This window comes from Mobula birostris, chromosome 12 (genome assembly GCF_030028105.1).
Source record: "Mobula birostris isolate sMobBir1 chromosome 12, sMobBir1.hap1, whole genome shotgun sequence".
Lineage (NCBI taxonomy): Eukaryota > Metazoa > Chordata > Chondrichthyes > Myliobatiformes > Myliobatidae > Mobula > Mobula birostris.
Genome location: NC_092381.1, coordinates 99,379,401 through 99,403,004, shown reverse-complemented (window position 1 = coordinate 99,403,004; position 23,604 = coordinate 99,379,401). Strand labels below are relative to the sequence as shown.

Sequence of the window (23,604 nt, the reverse complement as noted above, 5' to 3'; positions counted from 1 at the left end):
TTCACCAGGTAGTCCCAAAAAACCATTGCATGGCACAGTAGATTTGTGCCACCCAAGTCAATCCTGCGGTCACTGTGAATGCAAGTTCTGTTACTGCCAGTTTGTCCAGGTAACCCAAACAGATACACCTCCTAAGCTCCTTGATGTGGATTTCCACCATGCAGGGTGATATACACTGTTCTACCAGCCTGTAAACACCAGAAGTCCTGAGTCCCCGGTCATCTTTGGCCTGCATAAACTGGGACAGCTGAAACCTGATTGGTTGAGGACTAACCAATTAAGAGGGACGGATAACAGGAATTGACAGGACTAGACAGGCCTAGGCATCAACCCTGATGAAGATGGCGGAGCTTGTCATAAAAATCAGTTAAAATAGATAATCAGAGTTTATGCATCAGATATTCCAGGAAAGCACTAGCATGAAACTCGAACTTGAATCTGCTGAGCACTTTCCAGCAGATATTTAAGAATCATGTGTGATATGAAAATGGTAAATAAATTCAAATGTAATGTCATTACATTCAAACTTCAAACAGCACAGCAATTTCAAAAATTAATTTAAAGAAATTCTGGTAGATGACATTTTTGTTATTTCTGACAGAGGTGTTAAGAGAATAAACAGAAATAAACATTGGAAAGTAATCAAACTTTGGCTACGGAACATTCAAAGCTTGAGATTAATAAATGACATGTAAACATTTCCTAGATGTCTCTATCACCATTTCCGATAACAATTGTCTTTTAGCCATTGAGATTTCCAGTTCTACATCCATGCGTTGCTGAAGCAAGGATAAAAGTACAGGTTTTTGCTTTATTTTGAGCTTACTCAGCAAAATCAGAGCTGCTTTAGAACAGTGAAGCAAAATTATTTGGAGTCAAGGCAGTTTCCATGCCAATACCAGATTCAATTAAAGAAATCTAAAGAGATCAGAAATTTGGATTTACTTGGGTTTCTGTACAGCTGAGGGTTAATGCTACTTAATCTATTCCATCCTGCTCCCCCATGAAACTTATGGCAAAAATTACAGCTTGAACTTTATTCTGATACATACTGTGGCAAAAATGAAAACGCTGCTGTTTCTTTAAAAAGTGGTTTACTCACTTGGTTTCATGTCAGGGCTAGTTGGAGTTACTTTCTGTACTTTACGCACCGGTTTGGTAACTTTCTTCTCTCTGGCTTTTTCACATGTAGTTTCTTTCACCTTGCTATTCTCTGTCAACAAAGTAAAGAGTTCACTACTGTTGGTGATAAACATGGCAAATCATATTCAAACAACAGGAATTCTGCAGATGCTGGAAATTCAAGCAACACACATCAAAGCTGCTGGTGAACACAGCAGGCCAGGTAAAATCATATTCAATTATATTTTAGCTCATGCAAACTTGACAAACAAGGCATCACAATTTTATTAAAATTGACTCTTTTAAAGTATCTTCTGCAATCTAGAACAGTTGAGATTACACCATTAAACAATGGACCAATGATGTTAGGACTGTCATCTTTTCATGCATTTCCTTGTAATCCATATCTAGAATATCCAATACAATAGACAAGATTTGAGGTGAATCATTGACTCAATGAACTCAGCTGTTACTTTTGTTCTGCAGTGCACACTGCCTTCTGGTAACCATTGAATTAACTGTTCAACCATGGTGAGAATTAATCACTTTTTAAAATCAATATACGCAAAACTGTATTACTGTTTTACACTTCGGTTAGTACCAGTTGGAAAATAAAAAATACTTTTAGCTTAAAACAAATAAAACTACATGAGGAAGGAGGAATACCTAATGAGCTTGTTTAAAATAAGCTCGTGAAATGTATAACTCATCAAGGGGGTTGGTATATAATCCATATAAATTATAATCTTAAAATAGTTCTTTAAATACCAACAAGTTTGCTGGGCATCTTAAAGACTTTCACCATCTTGGGTGGTTACTATAGCATAAATTAATAACTTCTCTCTTATTACCCTTGCAATGTTGCAAAGAGTAGGGAAATAACTACTGTCTGGAATTGAGCTGGCAGTCAGCTAACTGATCTGAACAGTGGTCCCCAGCACTCCACAACCAAAAAAATGTTTCCCCTCACAAATCACACACAGCTATCAAATCCACAAGATAAAATACAACATTTTACATGAGACTTAATTTGCAACCTGATTTTGTGCTAGAAGACTTGATAAGATTGCAGGACCCAAATAATTAAGTCACTTCTGTAAATCAGTCATTATGGAATACTGCAAAGGAGAGACGGTAGGTTTTAAAGTGACTGGTACAAAATCTGCCAACTTAAAATAAGTTTTTAAAACCACAAATGTAGTTCTTCCCACTTTTACCACAACCTGGGCTAAATTTTATGATCTACAATCTAGACACTGGATTATACAAATAAAACTTCGAGCTTGCTAGGATTTAATTTACTCCAACATCATAGAACAACACACAAAATGCTGGAGGAGCTCAGTGGATCAGGCAGGATCTATGGAGGGAAGTGGGGGTCTCTCCTCTCTACTCACCTTCCCCTTTCGTCTTCCCTTATTCCACCAGCCCTGCACTTCGCTGTTCCCTGCCCTCTCGCTCTGCCCAGGACCCACACATTCTTCCCTCTGGCTCTCCTCCTCCCCGTTATTCCATGGTCCACTATTCTCTCCCATCAGATTCCATCTTCTTCAGTCCTTTGTTAATTTCATTTATCAACTCCCAGCTTCTTGTATCATTCCCACGCTCACCCTCCACCATGCACCAATTTTTCCACTCACCTGGATTTTATATAACCCATCAGCTCTTACTCCACCACCTAACCCATCCTTTTATACTGGCAATCTACCCTCATGGAGTACCTGGCAAAGCTCTGAAAACCTGTGCCAACCAACTAGCGGGAGTACTCAAGGTCATTTTCAACCTCTCACTGCTACAGGTGGAAGTTCTCACTTGCTTCTAAAAGGCAACAATTTACCAGTGCCCAAGAAGAATAATGTGGGCTGCCTTAATGACCATCGCCCGGTAGCACTCACATCGACAGTGTTGAAATGCTTTGAGGGACTGGTCATGACTAGACTGAACTCCTGCCTCAGCAAGGACCTGGACCCATTGCAATTTGCCTATTGCCACAATAGGTCAACAGCAGATGCAATCTCAATGACTCTCCACACAGCTTTAGACCACCTGGACAACACAAGCACCTACGTCAGGATGCTGTTCATCAACTAACACTCAGCATTTAATACCATCATTCCCACAATCCTGATTGAGAAGTTGCAGAACCTGGGCCCCAGTACCTCCCTCTGCAATTGGATACTCAACTTCCTAAATGGAAGATCACAATCTGTGTGGGTTGGTAATAAACATATCCTTCTTGCTGATGATCAACACTGGTGCACCTCAGGGGTGTGTCCTTAGCCCACTACTCTACTTTTGATATACACATGACTGTGTGGCTCAGCATAGCTCAAATATCATCTATAGATTTACAGATGATACAACCATTGTTGATAGAATCTCAGGTGGTGACAAGAGGGCGTACAGGAGTGAGATATGCCAACTAGTGGAGTGGTGCCGCAGCAACAACTTGGCACTCAATGCCAGTAAGGCAAAAGAGCTGATTGTGGACTTCAGGAAGGGCAAGACAAAGGAACACACACCAATCCTCATGGAGGGATCAGAAGTGGAGAGAGTGAGCAGTTTCAAGTTCCTGGGTGTCAAGATCTCTGAGGATCTAACCTGGTTCAAACATATCAATATAGTTATAAAGAAGGCAAGATAGCCGCTATATTTCATTAGAGTTTGGAGAGATTTGGCATGTCAAAAACTTCTTTAGTTGTACTATGGAGAGCATTCTGACAGGCTGCATCACGGACAGGATCGAAAGAAGCTGCAGAAGGTTGTAAATCTAGTCAGCTCCATCTTGGGTACTAGCCTACAAAGTACACAGAACATCTTCAGGTAGCAGTGTCTCAGAAAGGCAGCTTCGCCTCTGATCTCGGCCGACGTTTATGTGCCGGGCGGCACCTAATTAATTAGCTTGTTTATTTTGGCTTTTTTCTTAAAGATGTGCTGGGTGCATCCCGGCTACTGCTGCAATCTCCGCGGCAATGTATCAGTCCGCAGCCCAGGGGTTGGGGTGGTGGGTGACCGGGGTGTCATCTCATCGTCGATCAGGGCAGGCAGGTCATCTTCTTCTATGTCTCCCTGCCTCAATGTCGAAGGTCGAGGTTCGTCGTCTGCTGTGGCTGATGTGGAAGGTTTGCTTGACTGCTTAGCCTCATGAATTTTTCTATCATACAGTTCTTTGTAAGCACTCAAACCATCTTGCAAATATGCCCTAAACCAACAAACCCTTTCAAAATTAAAGTCATACTTTTCTGCAATAATTGCAGCGAAAATCTCATGTGGTTGCTTCACATTCAGTTCCTGGACAACTTCACTTTACTTTTTTGGGTTTTCACTACTGCATTCGGTTTCGATTGTTATCCTTTCCTCTTCCAATTGCATCAGCTCCTCATCTATCAGTCCTTGGTCATGGGACGCCAAAACCTCTTCAACATCTTCGTCAATTTCCACAAGCCAAACTCACTTTGTCCTTACTTCGTTCACCACGATCGAAATGCTTAATTATGTCTAGTCTTATGCTAAGTGGAACACCATTATGAACTCTTTTAGGCTTTTCCGATACCTTAGAACTCATCTTGCTAACGGTTGCTCACAGGCACGTGTTTAAGCAATGCCAGCTAGAATGCAGTTCTGGGGGAGGAGCTTGGCTGCCTTTTATCGCACGCTGCCTTTTTTCGTAACAGTTGGAAACACCTCCTGTAGTGAAAACAGGTAACTAATGTAGGTCTTTCGTAACAGCAAGGTTTCGTAAAGCGAACATTTGAAAAGTGGGGGACACCTGTATCGAGAACAGGGAATAACCAAGAAAATAATGGCAGTCATCAATTTAAAAACAAAAATTAGAAAATGATTTTACTCAATGTAATTTAAGGTAAAAGTACACAAGCAATTTTAAAGTTAATAACCTGGCACGAGTACCCGAACAGAAAATAATAATTGGTTGGACCAGGAGATTAGTTGTCAAATATAGTGCCTTAGTACAAAGGGATTACATAGGGCAAATTTAATAAGTGTGTTGAGGAAAAATTACCTGAAATGATAAGTAAATGGGTTGAGTTATAGATAGATTTGATGGTCTGGATCTGTTTTCCCTGGAGCAAAGGAGGCCGAGGAAGCATGACAAAGGTTTAAAAAATATGGGAGGCACAGTTAGAGTAATGGTCATGATAGGGCATAGATTTAAGGTGGGGGTGGGGGAAGATAATGGAAGGGGTAATTTTCTTCCACACATAATTAGCTGCTAGAGGTGATGGTGGAGGCAAGGCATGAAAATCAACAGCATTTCAGAGGCACCAGGACAGGTATTTGAATAAGCAGAGCACAGAGGGGCATGGAATTAAAGTAGGCAAGAGGGATTATTATCAATATACAATGGTAGGCAAGGACACAGCAGGCTATAGAACACATTTCTTTGCTGTGCAACTCCATGACCCCAGAACAAAAGTCTTAATGGATCTCTGAAGGAATCTTCATACCACGTCATGCACTACTACCAAGAGGGATTTCTTGCAGGTTGGAGGCAAAAGGGAACTTCGAAAGTGTTTGTCCATTCTACGTAGCCTATCAGCGGCATCAACAGATCTCTACAAACTAAATAAACGTACGGAAGGGATAAGCGGAATGGCCATTGTACAGGAGTAGGCCAATGGTGACAGTAGAAGCGACAGGCTTTGGCTAGGAAGAGGCGGTGGTTCTGTGTAAAACGTCTGTTAAGGTTTGCTTTTTGTTTACCATTTAAATGGCTGTGGTGTGCTCTTTGTGCTGGATATTGGAGGACTGGGAGGCCCAGAGTCTCCCAGGGAACGACATCTGCGTGAAGTGCGTCCAGCGGCAGCTCCTCAAAGAACGCGTTAGGGATCTGGAACAGCAACTGGATGACCTTTGCCTCATACGGGAGAGTGGGGACGTAATCGATCAAAGTTACAGGGAGGTAGTCACCCCAAAGTTGCAGGAGGCGAGTAGCTGGGTGATCGTCAGGAGAAATGGAAATAGGCAGTTAGCGCAGAGCACACCTGTGGACGTTCCCCTCAAAAACAAGTATACCGCTTTGGATACTTTTGTGGGGGGTGACCTCCCAGGAAAATGCCACAGCAACCGGGTTACAGGCACTGAACATGGGTCTATGGGAAAGAGAGAGAAGGGAGCAGTAGTGATAAGGAACTCGATAGTGAGGGGAACAGACAGGAAATTCTGTGGACGTGAACAGGACACCCGTATAGTATGTTACCTCCCAGGTGCCAGGGATGTCTCAGATCGCGTCCACAACATTTTGGAGAGGGAGGGGGAGCAGTCAGATGTCTTGGTACATATTGTTACCAATGACATAGGAAGGAAAAGCAATGAGGTCCTGAAAAGAGAATTTAGAAAGCTAGGTAGAAAGCTGAGAAGCAGATCCTCCCGGGTAGTAATTTCTGGATTGCTATCCGTGCCATGCCCCAGTGAGGTAGAAACAAGATGATTTGCCAGATAAATGCGTCGCTGAGAAGCTGGTGCAGGGGGCAGGGCTCAGTCCCTTGGATAATTGGGATCTCTCCTGGGGGAGCTATGACCTGTTCAAAAGTGATGGGCTGCACCTGAACTGGAGGGGGACCAATATTCTCACTGGCAAGTCTATTAGAGCTGTTGGAGTGAAGGGACTCAGGAAAGGACGGATGGTAATAAAGCAAAGACAGCGTGTAGTCAGATTGTCAGGAAGAGCAGGTAGGTGATGGGACTTAGTTGATAGGGAAAAAGTAAAGTCTGATGAAGTAGTATTTCAATGGAGTAAGGGAAATTACAGTGGTATGACAGAGGAGTTGGCCAAAGTAAATTGGAAGGAGCTGCTGGCAGGGATGTCAACAGAGCAGCAATGGCGTACGTTTCAGGGAAAAATGAGGAAGGTGCAGGACATGTGTATTCCAAAAATGAAGAAATACTCAAATGGTAAAGTAGTACAACCATGGCTGACAAGGAAGTCAAAGCTATCGTAAAAGCAAAAGAAAAGGCATACAACAAAGGAAAAATTAGTGGGAAGATAAGAGGATTGGGAAGTTTTTTTAAAGCCTACAGAGAGCAACTAAAAAAATCATTAGAAGGGAAAAGATGAAATGTGAAAGCAAGCTAGCAAATAATATCCAAGTGGATAGTGAAAGTTTTTTCAAGTATGTTAAAAATAAAAGAGAGAGTGGTCACTAGGAAATGAGGCAGGAGAAATAATAACAGGAGACAAAGAGATGGCTACTGAACTAAATGAGTGTTTTGCATCAGTCTTCACTGTAGAAGACACTAGCAGTATGTCTGATGTTGTAGTGTGTGAAGGAAGAAAAGTGGGCGCAGTTACTACTACAAGAGAGAAGATGCCTGACCTTAGTGGTCGGGAAGGTGTTTGAGTAAACTGTTAAGGATGAGCTGACGGAGTACTTCGTGACAAAATAAGACAAAGTCAGCAGGGTTTCCTTAAGGGAAAATTTCACGTCACATGCCGGTGATAATAAACTTGATTCTGATTCCGAAACTATACATATTCTAATTTATTTATTTATTATTGTTCTATTTTTTTCTCTTCTTCTATATTATGTATTACATTGGACTGCTGCTGCCTAGTTAATAAACTTCACGACAAATGCCGGTGATAATAAACCTGTTTCTGATTCCTTGCTGTACATCAACTCCAAGAAAAATGTACGAGGACCATCAACCACAATATACAACACCAAATGGTGACGGTAAATGCTCAACAATAGCTGCCCTTGGCATTTTATTTCTATTCCACATCTGTCATATTACTCTAAGCCATAATTCCAACCAACAGGCCCACAAACCCAGTCCAAGAATCAACTGGTATCAAGATCATGTTATTTTAATTCTTGTGGCAGGATTGTAACTCAGGGAATTGTGAACCTTTGGAATTCCCTAACCCACAAAACTATCAAGGTCGAGTTACTGGAATTCTCCCAAATTCGGATTCTACTGAACATTGTGGGCATGCTATGTTGGCACCAGAATGCGTGGCAACACATGCAGGCTGTCACTAGCACATCCTTAGGTTGTGTTGGCTGTTAACGCAAATAATGCGTTTCACTGTATGTTTCAATGCATGTGATAAATAAATGAATCTAAATTTCAATGTATTATGATAGATACAAATGATAGAGTGTGGGGAGATATGATGAAAGCTTGAGAAAATGGCAGGAAGGCCAAGAGAGGATTAACCATAACTAGCAAGACACAAGGCACTTGTGTTGTTAAACATGATAAAAATAAGTTTTTCACAATGTATGATTAAAATAAATTGTTTATCTTGTAACCAATCCTCAGGAGTAATTTGGATTGTGAACCTGCCCTTGCCGATAAGTGATTGCTGCTGCACCAATAAAAGGGAGCAGTCAAAAGAAGGGAACATGTTATCTCCAGGCTCCAGAGTAATGCAGAAAGTGCAATGAAGTACCACAGAGCTAATTCTCACTTGCTTCAATACTGATTCTATTTAAGCTCATTATGTGAAAATGCAGTAACTATTTTATTGCTGCTAATATTAAAGGTGCTACTTAAATACAAATTGGTGCAACTTGCCATACGTATCTGCCAACTCTGAAGTAAATAGAAGTAACAGTGAACAATGTTTCCTCTTTATCAATGCTGAGCTCAAAATTTGCCTCAGTAACCATGCTGAAATCAAACATCCATTTCAGACTAACATCCTCCATTTGGCAAGTGAGAACTGCCAAAACCCATGCACTTATTACATTTATAAAGAATCTAAGCAATGAGATCAACATGCAAGAAACAGAGCACCCTAACGTCTTCACCATCGTTTTGGGGGATTTCAACCAAGTCAGTCTGGGAAAAAAACCACTAAGCAATTACCATCAACAGATCACTTGCAATACCAGAGGAAACAACACACTGGACCATTGTTACAACCAGCATCAAGGATGCCTACTGTGCTATTCCACGCCCTCACTTCGGAAAGTCTGATCACCTGGCTGTACTTCTACTCCGAGTATAGGCAGATACTGAAGACTGCAGCACCAGTAGTGAGAACCAAGAAGGTATGGACAAGAGAGCTTACAGGACTGCTTTGAGTTGGTGGACTGGACTGCATTCAGGGATTAATCTTCGAACCTGGATGAGTATGCTGCAATTGTTACTGACTTCATTAAAACCTGTGTGGATGAGTGCATGCCTACAAAGACCTACTGTACATTCCCAAAACAAAAGCCATGGTACATCATCTGCTGAAGGTTAGATCTGTGGCATTCAAGTCTGGCGACCCAGGTCTATTCCAGAAAACCAGGTATGATTTGGGGAGGGCTATTTCAAGGGCGAAGAGACAATTTCGAACAAGGATGGAGGCAACATTGAATGTATGACAATTTTGGCAGGGTTTGCAATACATTACTTCCTACAAAGCGAAACCCAGTAGCATGAATGGCAGCAAAACTTCACTACCAGGTGAACTCAACGCCTTCTATGCCCGCTTTGAAAGGGAGAATATAACTACAGCTGTGAAGATCCCTGCTGCACCTGATGACCCTGTGATCTCTGTCTTAGAGGCCGATGTTGAGCTGTCTTTAAAGAGTCAACCCTCGCAAGGCAGAAGGTCCCAATGGAGTACCTGGTAAGGCTCTGAAAACCTGTGCCAACCACCTGGTGGGAGTATTCAAGGACATCTTCAACCTCTCACTGCTACAGGCAGAAGTACCCACTTGCTTCAAAAAGGCAACAATTATACCAGTGTCTAAGAAGAATAATATGAGCTGCCTTAATAACTATTGCCTAGTAGCACTTACATCTAGTGATGAAATGCTTTAAGAGGTTGGTCATGACTAGACTGAACTCCTGTCTCAGCAAGGACCTGGACACACTGCAATTTGCCTTTCAGAATAATAGGTCAACTGCAGATGCAATCCCAATGGCTCTTCACACAGCTCTAGACCACCTGCACAACACAAACACCTATGAGGGGTGATTGATAAGTTCGTGGCCTAAGGGTAGAAAGAGTCAATTTTAGAAAACCTAACACACTTATTTATCAAACAACAGGAATTCTGCAGATGCTGGAAATTCAAGCAACACACATCAAAGTTGCGCAGGCCAGGCAGCATCTGTAGGAAGAGGTGCAGTCGACGTTTCAGGCCGAGACCATTCGTCAGGACTAACTGAAGGAAGAGTGAGTAAGGGATTTGAAAGTTGGAGGGGGAGGGGGAGATCCAAAATGATAGGAGAAGACAGGAGGGGGAGGAATGGAGCCAAGAGCTGGACAGGTGATTGGCAAAAGGGGTTACGAGAGGATCATGGGACAGGAGGTCCGGGAAGAAAGACGGGGGGCGGGGGGGGACCCAGAGGATGGGCAAGAGGTATATTCAGAGGGACAGAGGGAGAAAAAGGAGAGTGAGAGAAAGAATGTGTGTATAAAAATAAGTAACAGATGGGGTACGAGGGGGAGGTGGGGCCTAGCGGAAGTTAGAGAAGTCGATGTTCATGCCGTCAGGTTGGAGGCTACCCAGACGGAATATAAGGTGTTGTTCCTCCAACCTGAGTGTGGCTTCATCTTTACAGTAGAGGAGGCCGTGGATAGACATGTCAGAATGGGAATGGGATGTGGAATTAAAATGTGTGGCCACTGGGAGATCCTGCTTTCTCCGGCGGACAGAGCGTAGATGTTCAGCAAAGCGGTCTCCCAGTCTGCGTCGAGTCTCGCCAATATATAAAAGGCCACATCGGGAGCACCGGACGCAGTATATCACCCCAGTCGACTCACAGGTGAAGTGTTGCCTCACCTGGAAGGACGAGGGAGATGTCTTCATTTTTTAAAGAAAGGGGCTTCCCTTCCTCCACTATCAACTCTGCTCTTAAACGCATCTTCCCCATTTCACGCACACCTGCTCTCACTCCATCCTCCCGCCACCCCACTAGGAATAGGGTTCCCCTGGTCCTCACCTACCACCCCACCAGCCTCCGGGTCCAACATATTATTCTCCGTAACTTCCGCCACTTCCAACGGGATCCCACCACTAAGCACATCTTTCCCTCCCCCCCTCTCCCTGCATTCCGCAGGGATCGCTCCCTACACAACTCCCTTGTCCATTCGTCCCCTCCATCCCTCCCCACTGATCTCCCTCCTGGCACTTATCCGTGTAAGCGGAACAAGTGCTACACATGCCCTTACACTTCCTCCCTTACCACCATTCAGGGCCCCAAACAGTCCTTCCAGGTGAGGCAACACTTCACCTGTGAGTCGACTGGGGTGATATACTGCGTCCGGTGCTCCCGATGTGGCCTTTTATATATTGGCGAGACTCGACGCAGACTGGGAGACCGCTTTGAACATCTACGCTCTGTCCGCCAGAGAAAGCAGGATCTCCCAGTGGCCACACATTTTAATTCCACATCCCATTCCCATTCTGACATGTCTATCCACGGCCTCCTCTACTGTAAAGATGAAGCCACACTCAGGTTGGAGGAACAACACCTTATATTCCGTCTGGGTAGCCTCCAACCTGATGGCATGAACATCGACTTCTCTAACTTCTGCTAGGCCCCACCTCCCCCTCGTACCCCATCTGTTACTTATTCTTATGCACACATTCTTTCTCTCACTCTCCTTTTTCTCCCTCTGTCCCTCTGAATATACCTCTTGCCCATCCTCTGGGTCCCCCCCCCCCCGTCTTTCTTCCCGGACCTCCTGTCCCACGATCCTCTCGTATCCCCTTTTGTCAATCACCTGTCCAGCTCTTGGCTCCATCCCTCCCCCTCCTGTCTTCTCCTATCATTTTGGATCTCCCCCTCCCCCTCTCAAATCCCTTACTCACTTTTCCTTCAGTTAGTCCTGACGAAGGGTCTTGGCCTGAAACGTCGACTGCACCTCTTCCTAGAGATGCTGCCTGGCCTGCTGCGTTCACCAGCAACTTTGATGTGTGACACTTATTTATCAACATAGTTCCCTCCTACATGTACACACTTAGTCCAGCGGTCGTGAAGCATACGGATTCCTTATATATATTTTTTAAAAAGTGAGGTAGTGTGTACAGGTTCAGTGTCCAATTAGGAATCAGATGGCAGAGGAGAAGAAGCTGTTCTTGAATTGCTGATTGTGTGCCTCCAGGTGGTCCACAGCAGGGGTGATTGATAAGTTTGTGGCCTTAGGTAGAAGAAGATGAGTTATACTGCTCTGTTACATGCACGTGCAGTTCAACTCTGAGTGACAATGCAGAAAGATTGAAGTTAATAACTCATCTCCTTCTACCTTAGGCCACAAACTTATCAATCACCCCTGCTGTGGACTACTTTCTGGAGATGCAAGATGCCGACTTCTACAAAGAGGGGATCCGTATACTCCACGACCACTGGACTAAGTGTGTAAATGTAGGAAAAATAAATGTGCTAGGTTTTCTAAAATTGATTCCTTCTACCTTAGGCCACAAACTTATCAATCACCTGTCGTATGTCAGGATACTGTTCATCGACTGTAGTTCAGCATTTAATACTATCATTCCCACAATCTTGATTGAGAAGTTGCAGAACCTGGGTCTCTGTACCTCCCTCTGCAATTGGATTTTTGACTTTCTAACTGGAAGACCACAATCGAGGAGATAACACCACCTCCTCGCTGACGATCAACACTGGTGCAGCTCAGGGGTGTGTGCTTAGCCCACTGCTCTACTCTCTCTATACCCATGACTATGTGACTAGGCATTGCTCAAATACCATCTATAAATTTACTGATGATACAACCATGTTGGTAGAATCTCAGATGGTGACGAGAGGGTGTACAGGAGTGAGATATGCCAACTAGTGGAGTGATGTCACAGCAACAACCTGGTACTCAGCGACAATAAGAGGGAATAGCTGATTGTGGACTTCCGGAAGGTTAATATGAAGGGACACATACTAATCCTCGTAGAGGGATCAGAAGTGGAGAGAGTGAGCAGCTTCAAGTTCCTGGGTGTCAAGATCTCCGAGGAGCTAACCTGGTCCCAACATATCAATGCAGTTATAAAGGCGGCAAAACAGCGTCTATATTTTATTAGGAGTTTGAAGAGATTTGATATGTCAACAAATACACTCAAAAACTTCTATAGATGTACCGTGGAGAGCATTCTAACAGGCTGAATCACTGTCTGGCATGGGCGGGGTGGCTACTGAATAGGACCGAAGGAAGCTGCAGAGGGTTATAAATTTATCTGGCTCCATTTTGGGTACTAGCCTCCAAAGTTCTCAGGACATCTTCAAGGAGTGGTGTCTCAGACAGGCAGCGTCCATTATTAAGGACCTCCAGCACCCAGAGCACGCACTTTCCTCACTGTTACCATCAGGTTGGAGGTACAGAAGTCAGAAGGCACACAATCAGCAATTCAGGAACAGCTTCTTCTCCTCTGCCATCTGATTCCTAATTGGACATTGACCCTGTACACACTACCTCACTTTTTTAAAATATATATTTTTTCTGGGTTTTTTTTTCAGGATTTTTAATCTATTAAATATATGTATACTGTAATTGATTTACTTACTATTATTCTATTTTTTTCCTCTTCTTCGATATTATGTATTGCATTGAACTGCTGCTGCCTAATTAACAAATTTCATGACACCTGCTGGTGATAATAAACCTGATTCTGACTGTTCTTTTTTTGTGCGCTGGGTGTATGGCATTTTATTTGAATGGGTTCTCGTTTCAGGGCTACCTGCAGGAGGCCAAATCTCAGGGTTGTGTACTTACACAGTACTGTGTCTTAGGCACATGTAAAAAAAATTCTATAAAGTGCAGATGCTTTCAAAAACAATGAAAAGTTTCTGAATATCAAAACATTTACTATAATGAGCAGTGAACAGTAAAAAAAAACTAAATCAAATCAATATTTGGTGTCACCCCTCTTTTCCTTTAAAACTGCATCAATTCTCTTAGGTATACTGTCATGTAAATCAGTTAGCTGGTTATTCCAAGCATCTTGGAAAACCTGCCACAAATCTTTTGCAGATTTTGGCTGTTTCACTTGCTTCTGGCTCTCCAGGCTATCCCATACAGCATTGGCGATGTTGAGATCAGAGTTCTGTGGAGGCCTCACCATCTGTTGTAGAACTCAGAACTCTGTTCTTCTTTTCGCTGCATAGTTGGGACTGATCAGATGCCTCCCTGTTGGCATTGTGTGATGGATGAGAATTTCCTTACACTTCTCAGCATTGAGGATTGCATCAATTCTGACAAGATCACCAACTCCATTTGCAGGAATGCAGCACCAAACCTTCAGGGAACTTCCTCCGTGCTCCAATGTTTGCTACATGGATGAATGTCTGCAGCCCTCTCCAGATGAGCCGAAAATTTCAAATTTTGACTCGTCAATCCAGAACACTTGCTCCCATTGTTCAGCACCCCAGTCCTTTGTTTCCACTTCGGAGGAATGGCTTTTTGGCAGCAACTCTTCCATGAAGACCTCTTCTGACAATACTTCTCCAAACTGTAGAAGGCTGTATTTGGGTTCCAGTGGTTTCCATGACTTCAGAGCTGATGGCAGTGCTGGACTTCTGATTTAGAAGGGACATCAGTTTGATGCAACTTCCATCTGCACTAAGTTTATCTTTGAAAAGTATTCTTTTACTTAACATATTACTTTAATGATCTACAAAAATTGATCTGTAACATCTTTTCTACTGACACACTAATACAGAAGATAAAGATAAACATCTAAAACAATTTATATAAAAATCTAAGGTGCCTAAGACTATTTCATAGTACTGTACATACTTCGATAAAAAATGTATTCTGAATCTTTGAATTTTGATGATTTAGAGAAGCAAAGACACTTGGAGAGATTTAGGGAAAATTTGGGGAATTTATAGCTTTGTCCACTGAATGCTTGCTCAACAAAAATGAACCAGTTAAGATCAGTCCAGTTATCAGTATAGATAATCTGAGCTTCTGGGCTGAAGATTTCAGAGAAAGGAATGAGGAGAGTGCAATGAGGGACTTGAATTAAAGTGTGAAAATTTTAAAAAGAAAACACTGCTCAAATCAGGAACTAAAGTAATTTAGGCAAGCATGGAATGATGGAAGAGAGACTCAAAACAGAAGAATTCTAACGTACACACAAGAAATTCTCCAGATGCAAGAAATCTAAAGCAACACACAAAACTGCTGGAGGAACTCAGCAGGTCAGGCAGCATCTACGGAAATTAATAAACAGTTGATGTTCTTCAGGACTGGAAAGGAAGTGGGAAGATGCCAGAACATTGTATTTTGTTAAAATAGTAATATGTTAAATAATAGACCACTTTTCAAATAATAACAAGTGCAGAACAGATACATCACTTAACCATTTCATTAAAAAGCTATAATGATATTAGAACTTAACAGATTCAAGTCCAACACACAAGTCAATCATTAGAATGCAAACAAGAGGAATTCTGCAGCCATTAGAACATGTCTTTCACCACAGTTCATCTTCAAAGGGAGATTACTTCGCATCAAAAAGTACTGTTTTATAGAGGAAGCTGAAAATCTAGAATTGTATCCACAAGGCTGTGCATGTTATTAAGATTGATTTTCCTTGGGTACAGATATCAAAGAATATAATGAATAGGGATGCAAAACCATCAGGATCTTAAAAATAGTGGATCAGAGTCAAGAGGAAAAAAACAGTTCCTTCACATACTGCAATATTCCTAATCTGAGAAGGTTTCTTACCTGCCAACTGGAACGTGAAGTCCCGGTACAGATCCTTGCTAATATTGTGTATTTCATCTTCACACCAAACCTTGCCGTCAGGAGTCCGAACTTTGGTCTCTGTGGGATTGAAACCTGTAATGAAAGTAAAGATTAAGATATGCTGAATATGATACATTATCATTCTACAAAAATAAAACTCATTCACAAGCCAGGCCTGGAACATCATAAAAAACAAAGGAATCTGCAGATGCTGAAAATAAGTTAAAAGTGACAGCGTTAAAAATAGTCAGGCGAAATGGCATCTGTGGAGAAAGGAATATTGGTTAAAAATATATCATAACTAAGAAAATAATTTAATTAAGATTAGACTGCAGAGAAGGGAGAGAAAAGGAGGGAGGATATGCCTCTGATAAAATGCTGACCAAGTAAATCCAGGTGGCAATACACAATGGTGTTCCAACACAATAGGTGACAATGGGTTACCATAAATCAGATGGGAGTTGCGAACAGATGGACATGATTTAGGCTACGTCCACACTACGCCGGATAATTCTGAAAACAAAGATTTTTCTCTTCATTTTGACCCTCTGTCCACACTAAAACGGTGTTTTCATCTCCCGAAAATGGAGATTTTCAGAAACAGTCTCCAGAGTGAATAAATCTGAAAACGCCTAATATCCGTTGCAGTGTGTACGGGGTAACCGAAGCTTTTTAAAACCACTGTCATGACGTGGCAGAATAAATGGCGGCAGCGCAGCATTTCATAGTTTTCTTCTTCTTATTATTATTATTACTACTTTATTGTCGCCAAACAATTGATGCTAGAGCATACAATCATCACAGCGATATTTGATTCTGCGCTTCGCAGAATCTATCAATTTCACAACAGACGGCAACGAGACTGAAGTCAGAAGAGTTAGAAATGTACTCACCAAATACTTTGACCCATAGCTTACTGAATAAATAAGTATACTCACTTTGCCGTTTTCTGTCCTTGCTTGTATGAAGGTGGTTTACCTATTTATGCAAGTACTTCTCTGACAATAGATGTGTAACAGCCTAATGTAACATTGTATGGAAATACAAGATAACTGATGCAGACATGTTTTATACATTTAACAAGGTGCTTTATTAATGCAACAGAGTTAGTCAGTTTTTCAATGTTCATCGTCAGCCGGGTTATACTGTCCATGAACTCCGTCGGTTGCCTCCGTACACTCCAGTATTTGTTTTTTTTTCAGTTTTAAGTTCTCCTGTGAGAGAGCCAAGAGCAATTCCTTTTAAGTTTTTCTACTCTGTAACTGGACAAACGCGCACTAAATATAGTGGTTCCACTTCGCTTGCTTTCTGTGTGTCCTGCGCGTGCCTAGTAGAGGAGATTCGCCCAAATATCTGTGTTAATGTGGACAGAGATATTTTGAAAAACGCTTCGTGTGTACGCCTGTCAATTTTACTCGAAACCGGCGTTTTCAAAATTATCTGGCGTAGTGTGGACGTAGCCTTAGAAGAGGACAAAACAAAAACACTGGAACTCAGCCAGTCAAGCAGCATCTATAGAAAATGAAACCAGTTCACATTTCTGCAGAATGTCCCTGACCCAAAGCTTTATCTGGTTTCTCTTCCGATAGACATTATTTAAATGGATGTTATTGTTTCAGATTCCAGCTTCTACAATGTTCTTTGTATCCGGGAAAAAAAACATTGACTGAACTGACAGATCCAGAACAGAAAATAGAAATATGAAATGCTGGGAATAGTTCAGGTGGCACCTGTGAGAGAAAACTGAGTTAATGTTACAGATTAATAACCAGCTAGTTCTACTAAAAAAAATGATCATACCCCATTATCATGGAATCATTACTCATCTGCAGTTGATCAATGCAAGGCTCTCGCTTACTCAGCCAGTATTACAACTACATTAACATACTTTAAAAATAATCTATATAATTATTATATCTTTTTCTTTTATTGACAATAAAATATGGACATCACATTTAGACTTCAGAATTAAAATACTAACACCACCCAGGTAAGTCTACATGTCACAGAAGTCAGCTACATGTTGCATCAGTTTTACAAAAATGGCCCCTCAGATGCTGGGGTAATTAGGGTAAACATTAATTTGCATTTATTTCAAGAAACTTGTTTTCCTTTCCAGTTTTTGCTTACTAAAAGTTAGTGTTCTCTTGAAGCTCAAGTTTCAAACATCAGTGTAATTATATCTCATTACCTTTTAAAGTCACCCTAAATTAGTTACAGGTCCAATTTGGCAAATATACCATGATAGCGGAATGCAAACTGATACACATCATTGCCAAAGCATGGTAAAGATTCTACTGCGAGGAAGTTACAGAATCTACTGCTGACACCTGTGGCTTAGTGGCACCTAAGTTAGTGAAAAGCAGTTTCCAATCCAAATCAAGAAAATTTCACATATTCACATATTTGGTGACCATTTGGACAATCCAGTCCATGCTGGTTTTCAAAATGCATCCAAAATTCTCTGCAACCTATTCTCTCTCATCAATACATCATTCTTCTTCAGATACCCACCTACACATGGGACAAGTTACAGTTATCAATTAACATACTAACTTGCACACCTATAGTATGTGGGAGAAAATTGAAGCATTACTAAGGGAAACTCACATAGTCACGGGGACAAAATGAAAACACATTGATAGCACTCTAGATGAAGACTGAATACAGGTTGATAGAGTGCTAAATACCACACCAAAACATCGGTACTGCCATCATTCAACGATCTTCCACAGAAGTATAAAGGCACAAATTTCTCTCACGAAGGCACCATCTTATAAAGAATCTCAAGTGCAAAATATTCCACTACTCTAAGAGTGAGTAGGTTCTCTCGTAACCTGGGCAATATTTATCCCTCAACAAAAATCCCTACTTTTGCCATTCAGAATCATACTACAGTTTGAGAGAGATCGCAATTTGGCTATCACAGTACAACAATGATTACTTTGCAAGTACACATCAACAGGATCCAGGAAGCCAAAGCTGCCTTCTTCACATACATACACAAGGTTTACTTGTATCCTACCACAACCATGTATCAAAAAGAGATATGAATATAAACTGTGTCAGTCATACCTTTGTATGATGGAGCAGGTGGTGCCAGAGCAACCTTTCTCACTTTGGTGGTAGGAACTGCAGTACCTGCATTAGCCACAGCAGGTAATTCATAGAGGCTTAGCTGCCGGTCCCTTTCAACTGGCTCCTCCGAATGCTCTCGTTGCTTTCTAATCCGCTCCTTCAGTTTCTCAAGTTTGTCATCATGTTGCCTCCTGCGCATAATCTCTAGTCTCTGCATCACCGAGTCAGAAGTGGAACTCGGGGAGGACAGCTGAGAATGCTCGGATGGCCGTTCACTCTTTGCATCCACATCATTACTCAGTGCCTTAGTGTGGAAACCTTTGATGCCTTCACCCTTTTGTCCTAGTGTATCTCGGCTCAAAGTTTTATAAAGTGCAGAATTGTGCAGGGCATCAAGTGCTAACTGGTCATTGAGAAATTTCACCACGGTTTCATCCACTGCAGTTGATTGTGTGCTGTCATTATCCAAACTGTGGTAACTCCGGTTGTCTCGATCATATATCATGTGATGACTTTCACTCTCCTTCCCTTGGGATTCATTCGATGTCAAATTGGAAAGGAGGTGCTGAGCTTCCAGCTGGCTAGCAGTCAGACAGGGTGGAATAGTGCCATCTAATTCCCTGGTAACATGAAACAGATCAAAATAATTGATCTTTCGCAGTACTTTTTATATCATGCAGAAAAGATTATGTAAATCATTTTGGAGAAGCACTGATACTTAACAAGTAAAACAGTATTTGACCACTATCTTTATTGTGACACATGGGATATTCAGAAAAGTGCAAAATATTTTGAGATACAACACAGTAACAGGCCCTTCCGACCCATAAGCCCACAGCACCCAATTAAACCCAAGTGACCAATTAACCTCCACAAGATTTAGAGGAATAAATTTATAGAGAGATCGCAGACTGCGGCAAAAAACATAAGGTTGTGATAATAGGTGACTGTTACTTTCCACATATTGACTGGGATACCCAAACTGTAAAAGAGCTAGACAGGAAAGAGTCTGTCAAATGTGTTCAGGGAAGCTTCTTTAATCAGTACATAGAAGTCCCAATGAGAAAGAGTACAATACAAGATCTCCTGTTAGACAATGAGACAGGGCAGGTGACAGAAGTTAGTGTGGAGGAACGCTTTGCATTTAGTGATCATAGTGCCATTAGCTTCCAAGTAATTGTGGAAAAGGATAGGTGTAGTTCTCAGGTTGAGGTTCTAAATTGGACAAAGGCCAATTTTGATGGTATCAGAAAGCATCTGGCAAGTGTGGATTGGGACAGGTTGCTTTCTGGCAAAGGTGTACTTGATAGGTGGAAGGTCTTCAAAGGTGGAATTTTGAAAGAATTTGTATGTTCCTGTTGGAATAAAAGGCAAAAGGTAACATGCTTAGGAAACCTTAGTTTTCAAGAGATATTGAGGCCCTGATGATGAAGAAGGATGTGCATAGCAGGTAGGAACAAATGAAATTTTTATGGAGTACAAGAAATGCAAGAGAACACAAAGAAAAAAAAATCGGGAGGACTAAAAGAAGGTATGAGATTGCTGCAGCAGACCAGGTGAAGGAGAATCCCAAGGGCTTCTACAGATATATTAAGAGCAAAAGCATTGCAAGAGGCAAAATTAGTCCTCTGGAAGATCAGAATAGTAATCTATGCATGGAACCGAAGGAGATGGAGGAGATCTTAAATGGATTTTTTTTGCGTCTGTACTTACTTGGGAGACAGACAAAGGGTCTATAGAAGAGAGGAAAAGCTGCACTGAGGTCATGAACCCAATACAAATTACAAGAGGAAGTGTTTGCTGTCTTGAATCAATTTAGGATGGATAAATCCCTAGGGCCTGGCAAGGTGTTTCCTTGGACCCTGTAGGAAGCTAGTACAGAAATTGCAAGGGCCCCAACAGAAATATTTAAAACCTCCTTGGCTATGAGTGAGGTGCCAGAGGATTGAAGGACAGCTGATATTATTGAATTGCCTAAGAATAAACCAGGAATTATAGGCCAGTGAGCCTGACATCAGTAGTGAGAAAGTTATTGGAAGGTATATATAGTGATAGATTAGGAATATTCAAAATGGCTTTGTGTGTGGTAGGTTGTGTCTAATTAATCTAAAGGAGTTTTTTGACGAAGTTGTCAGGAAAACTGAAGACAAGACAGTGGACTTTAGCAAGCATTTGACAAGGTCCTGCAAAGGAGGTTGGTCAAGAAGGTTCAGTCACTTGGCATTCAAGATGACATAGTAAATTGGATTAGACATTGGCTTTGTGGGAGAAGACAAAGAGTGGCAGTAAATGGTTACTTCTCTGCCTAGAGGCCTGTGACTAGTAGTGTGCCTCAGAGATTGGTGCAGGATCCATTGTTGTTTGTCATCTATATCAATAATCTTGATGATAATGTAGTAAAATGGATCAGCAAATTTGCAGATGACACCAAGACTGGGGTTGTAGTGGACAGCAAGGAAGGTAACCAAAGCTTGCAGTGGAATCTGTAGCAGCTGTTAAAAGTGTGCTGAAAAATGGCAGATGCAATTTAATGCAGGCAAGTGTAACATGTTACACATTGGGACTGAAAGAATGCAAAAAAAATTTACAAGGATGTTGCCTATAATTTATTCCCTTCAACTTAAAATATTGAGCGGAGATTTGATAGAAGAGTATGGTCTGAGTGCAGGCAGATTAATGGTTTGGCACAGACTAGATGGTCTAAAGGCCCGTTTCTGTGCTGCAGTGTTCTACCAACTCAAATTTCTTTGGAATGTGGCGCAAACCCGGAGCAGCCAGGGGAACTGCACAGGGTCACAGGGAGAATGTACAAGCTTCTTAGAGGCAACAGTGGAATTGAAGCCAAGTTGGTGGTGCGATAATGTCATTATGCTAACTGCTATGCTATCTTGCTAAATAATGAAATGGGCCATTTCCTCCATCTGATGACATTGCATAAATATAAAATTTTGGAAAATTTATAACAGAATTGTAAAAACATACCACTTACTCTCTGAAGGAAACTCCCATATGTCCGTTCCCTAACTTCTCTATATAGTCTTTAATAATGTCTTGTTTTTCCAAATAGTTATCTAATTGTTTTTCTAAGAGTGGTTAGAGATGCTGCTGCCATTGTTACTGGTACAGAAATTTGCAGAAAGAAAATGTTCTTGCTTCATCACCCTTAGTTCTGTAGATGATTAATTCAGGTTAAATTTGCTCAACACTGAAGTCAAGCAGTGAAAATATTCCTCCCCAACTGATGTCGTCAAAACCCTTTGTAGGTATGAACAACAAAGGCCCTAGCTTCAACAGTCTTTCCCCATAACTTATTTTGTTGGTATTATCCGAAGGATTATTCACAACAATCTCCAAAAACCTCAACAATCTAGCATTCCCAAACTCACCGTTGGGAATTTGAACTGCAGATTCAAAGATATGTAAAGGTTTTTGTAATTAATGCCAGAGCATGAAATGTTGATCCATCAAATACATTGAACCTCAGCATTACCAATTTATACCTAGCAACAATTTCCCAAAATTTGGAGAATGACAGCCCAAGATTAGATGTAACCAAAATGAAGCAGGTTTAAGTGGCCCAGGATAATTGGTGGTACACTCATTTCTTTTTCATACTTGAGTCATTTTGCTGCCCATTCTTGGAATGCAGTGCAATATGCAACCTCATCATTGTGTATTCATCACCAGTGATGATGATATTGCATTGACTTCCCAATCTACCAAGAGACAAGTTCACAAAAACAGTTCCTGTTGCTGTCAGTTATTTTCTCATACCTATAACGACATACCTATAAGAAGTTAAAGCATCCCTGAATTCTACTCGACTGCTCTTCTTAATGTTGTTTTCCAGAGTAGTAGATCTCAAGGGGCTCCGGGACATTTTGCCCTTTCGTGATTTGCTACAATTGTTGGACTTGCCAGCTGAAGCATTGCCCATAGAATCCTCCACATACCTTCCATCTGATAGGGATAAAACAAAAAGAGGCATTAAAAAATGCATACACTTTTACCTCTCTCAAGCCATTACTGGACAGTCAGCATTTGTATTTTCACTTAACTGCAATTTTCATATGCAAGTAAGAATACACAAATCAAAGTTTATAATCATAGGAAGTCATTCCTGCCTGTGGCCATCAAACTTTACAACTCCTCCCTTGGAGGGTCAGACACCCTGACCCAATAGGCCAGTCCTGGACTCATTTCCTGGCATAATTTACATATTACTATTTAATTATTTATGGTTTATTACTATTTAATTATTTATGGTGCAACTGTAACGAAAACCAATTTCCCCCGGGATCAATAAAGTAAGACTATGACTAAGTTTTGGGGCATTTTGCTAAATTCAAATGCAAACTATAGCCCATGAATCTCATACATTAAAGTAAAAACAGTAAATCCCACCTAGGAGGTCATAGATGGCCAAGATGACGATGGATCAAAGTCATGAAGTTTTTTTAAATTGCAAAGTTGCAACTACCCCAGGTTCCTAAGCAATATGGTGAAGGTTCATTTGGGCCCGTTTAAGACCATTTCAATTTAAGTTAGTGGCAAAAGGATTTTGGAGGAAACAGAGTTACTTATGCAAAGCTATTGAATGGAGGATTTGACATCTTGGAAGATGAATTTGCACACCTTCCATCAAAATACCACATAGAGCAAAACAGCAATGGCAAAACAATTGACAGATAATTCACACAAGCATACTGACACAAACTATTGACAGAAAC

At 41.4% G+C, this 23,604-nt stretch overlaps 1 protein-coding gene across 5 annotated transcripts in view; it reads right to left on the bottom strand.

Annotated features, from left to right (window-relative positions):
• The window catches only part of cep350 (centrosomal protein 350), a 240,756-nt gene that overhangs the window by 180,619 nt on the left and 36,533 nt on the right, over positions 1-23,604 (bottom strand). For all 5 annotated transcript variants that reach the window (XM_072274363.1, XM_072274365.1, XM_072274366.1 and 2 more), the window contains exons 5-8: positions 22,663-22,834; positions 18,872-19,494; positions 15,776-15,889; positions 1,103-1,213 (exon numbers count right to left, since the gene is read on the bottom strand). In XM_072274363.1, coding sequence (XP_072130464.1) covers positions 1,103-1,213; positions 15,776-15,889; positions 18,872-19,494; positions 22,663-22,834 — 1,020 coding nt within the window. The remainder of the gene's footprint in view (positions 1-1,102; positions 1,214-15,775; positions 15,890-18,871; positions 19,495-22,662; positions 22,835-23,604) is intronic.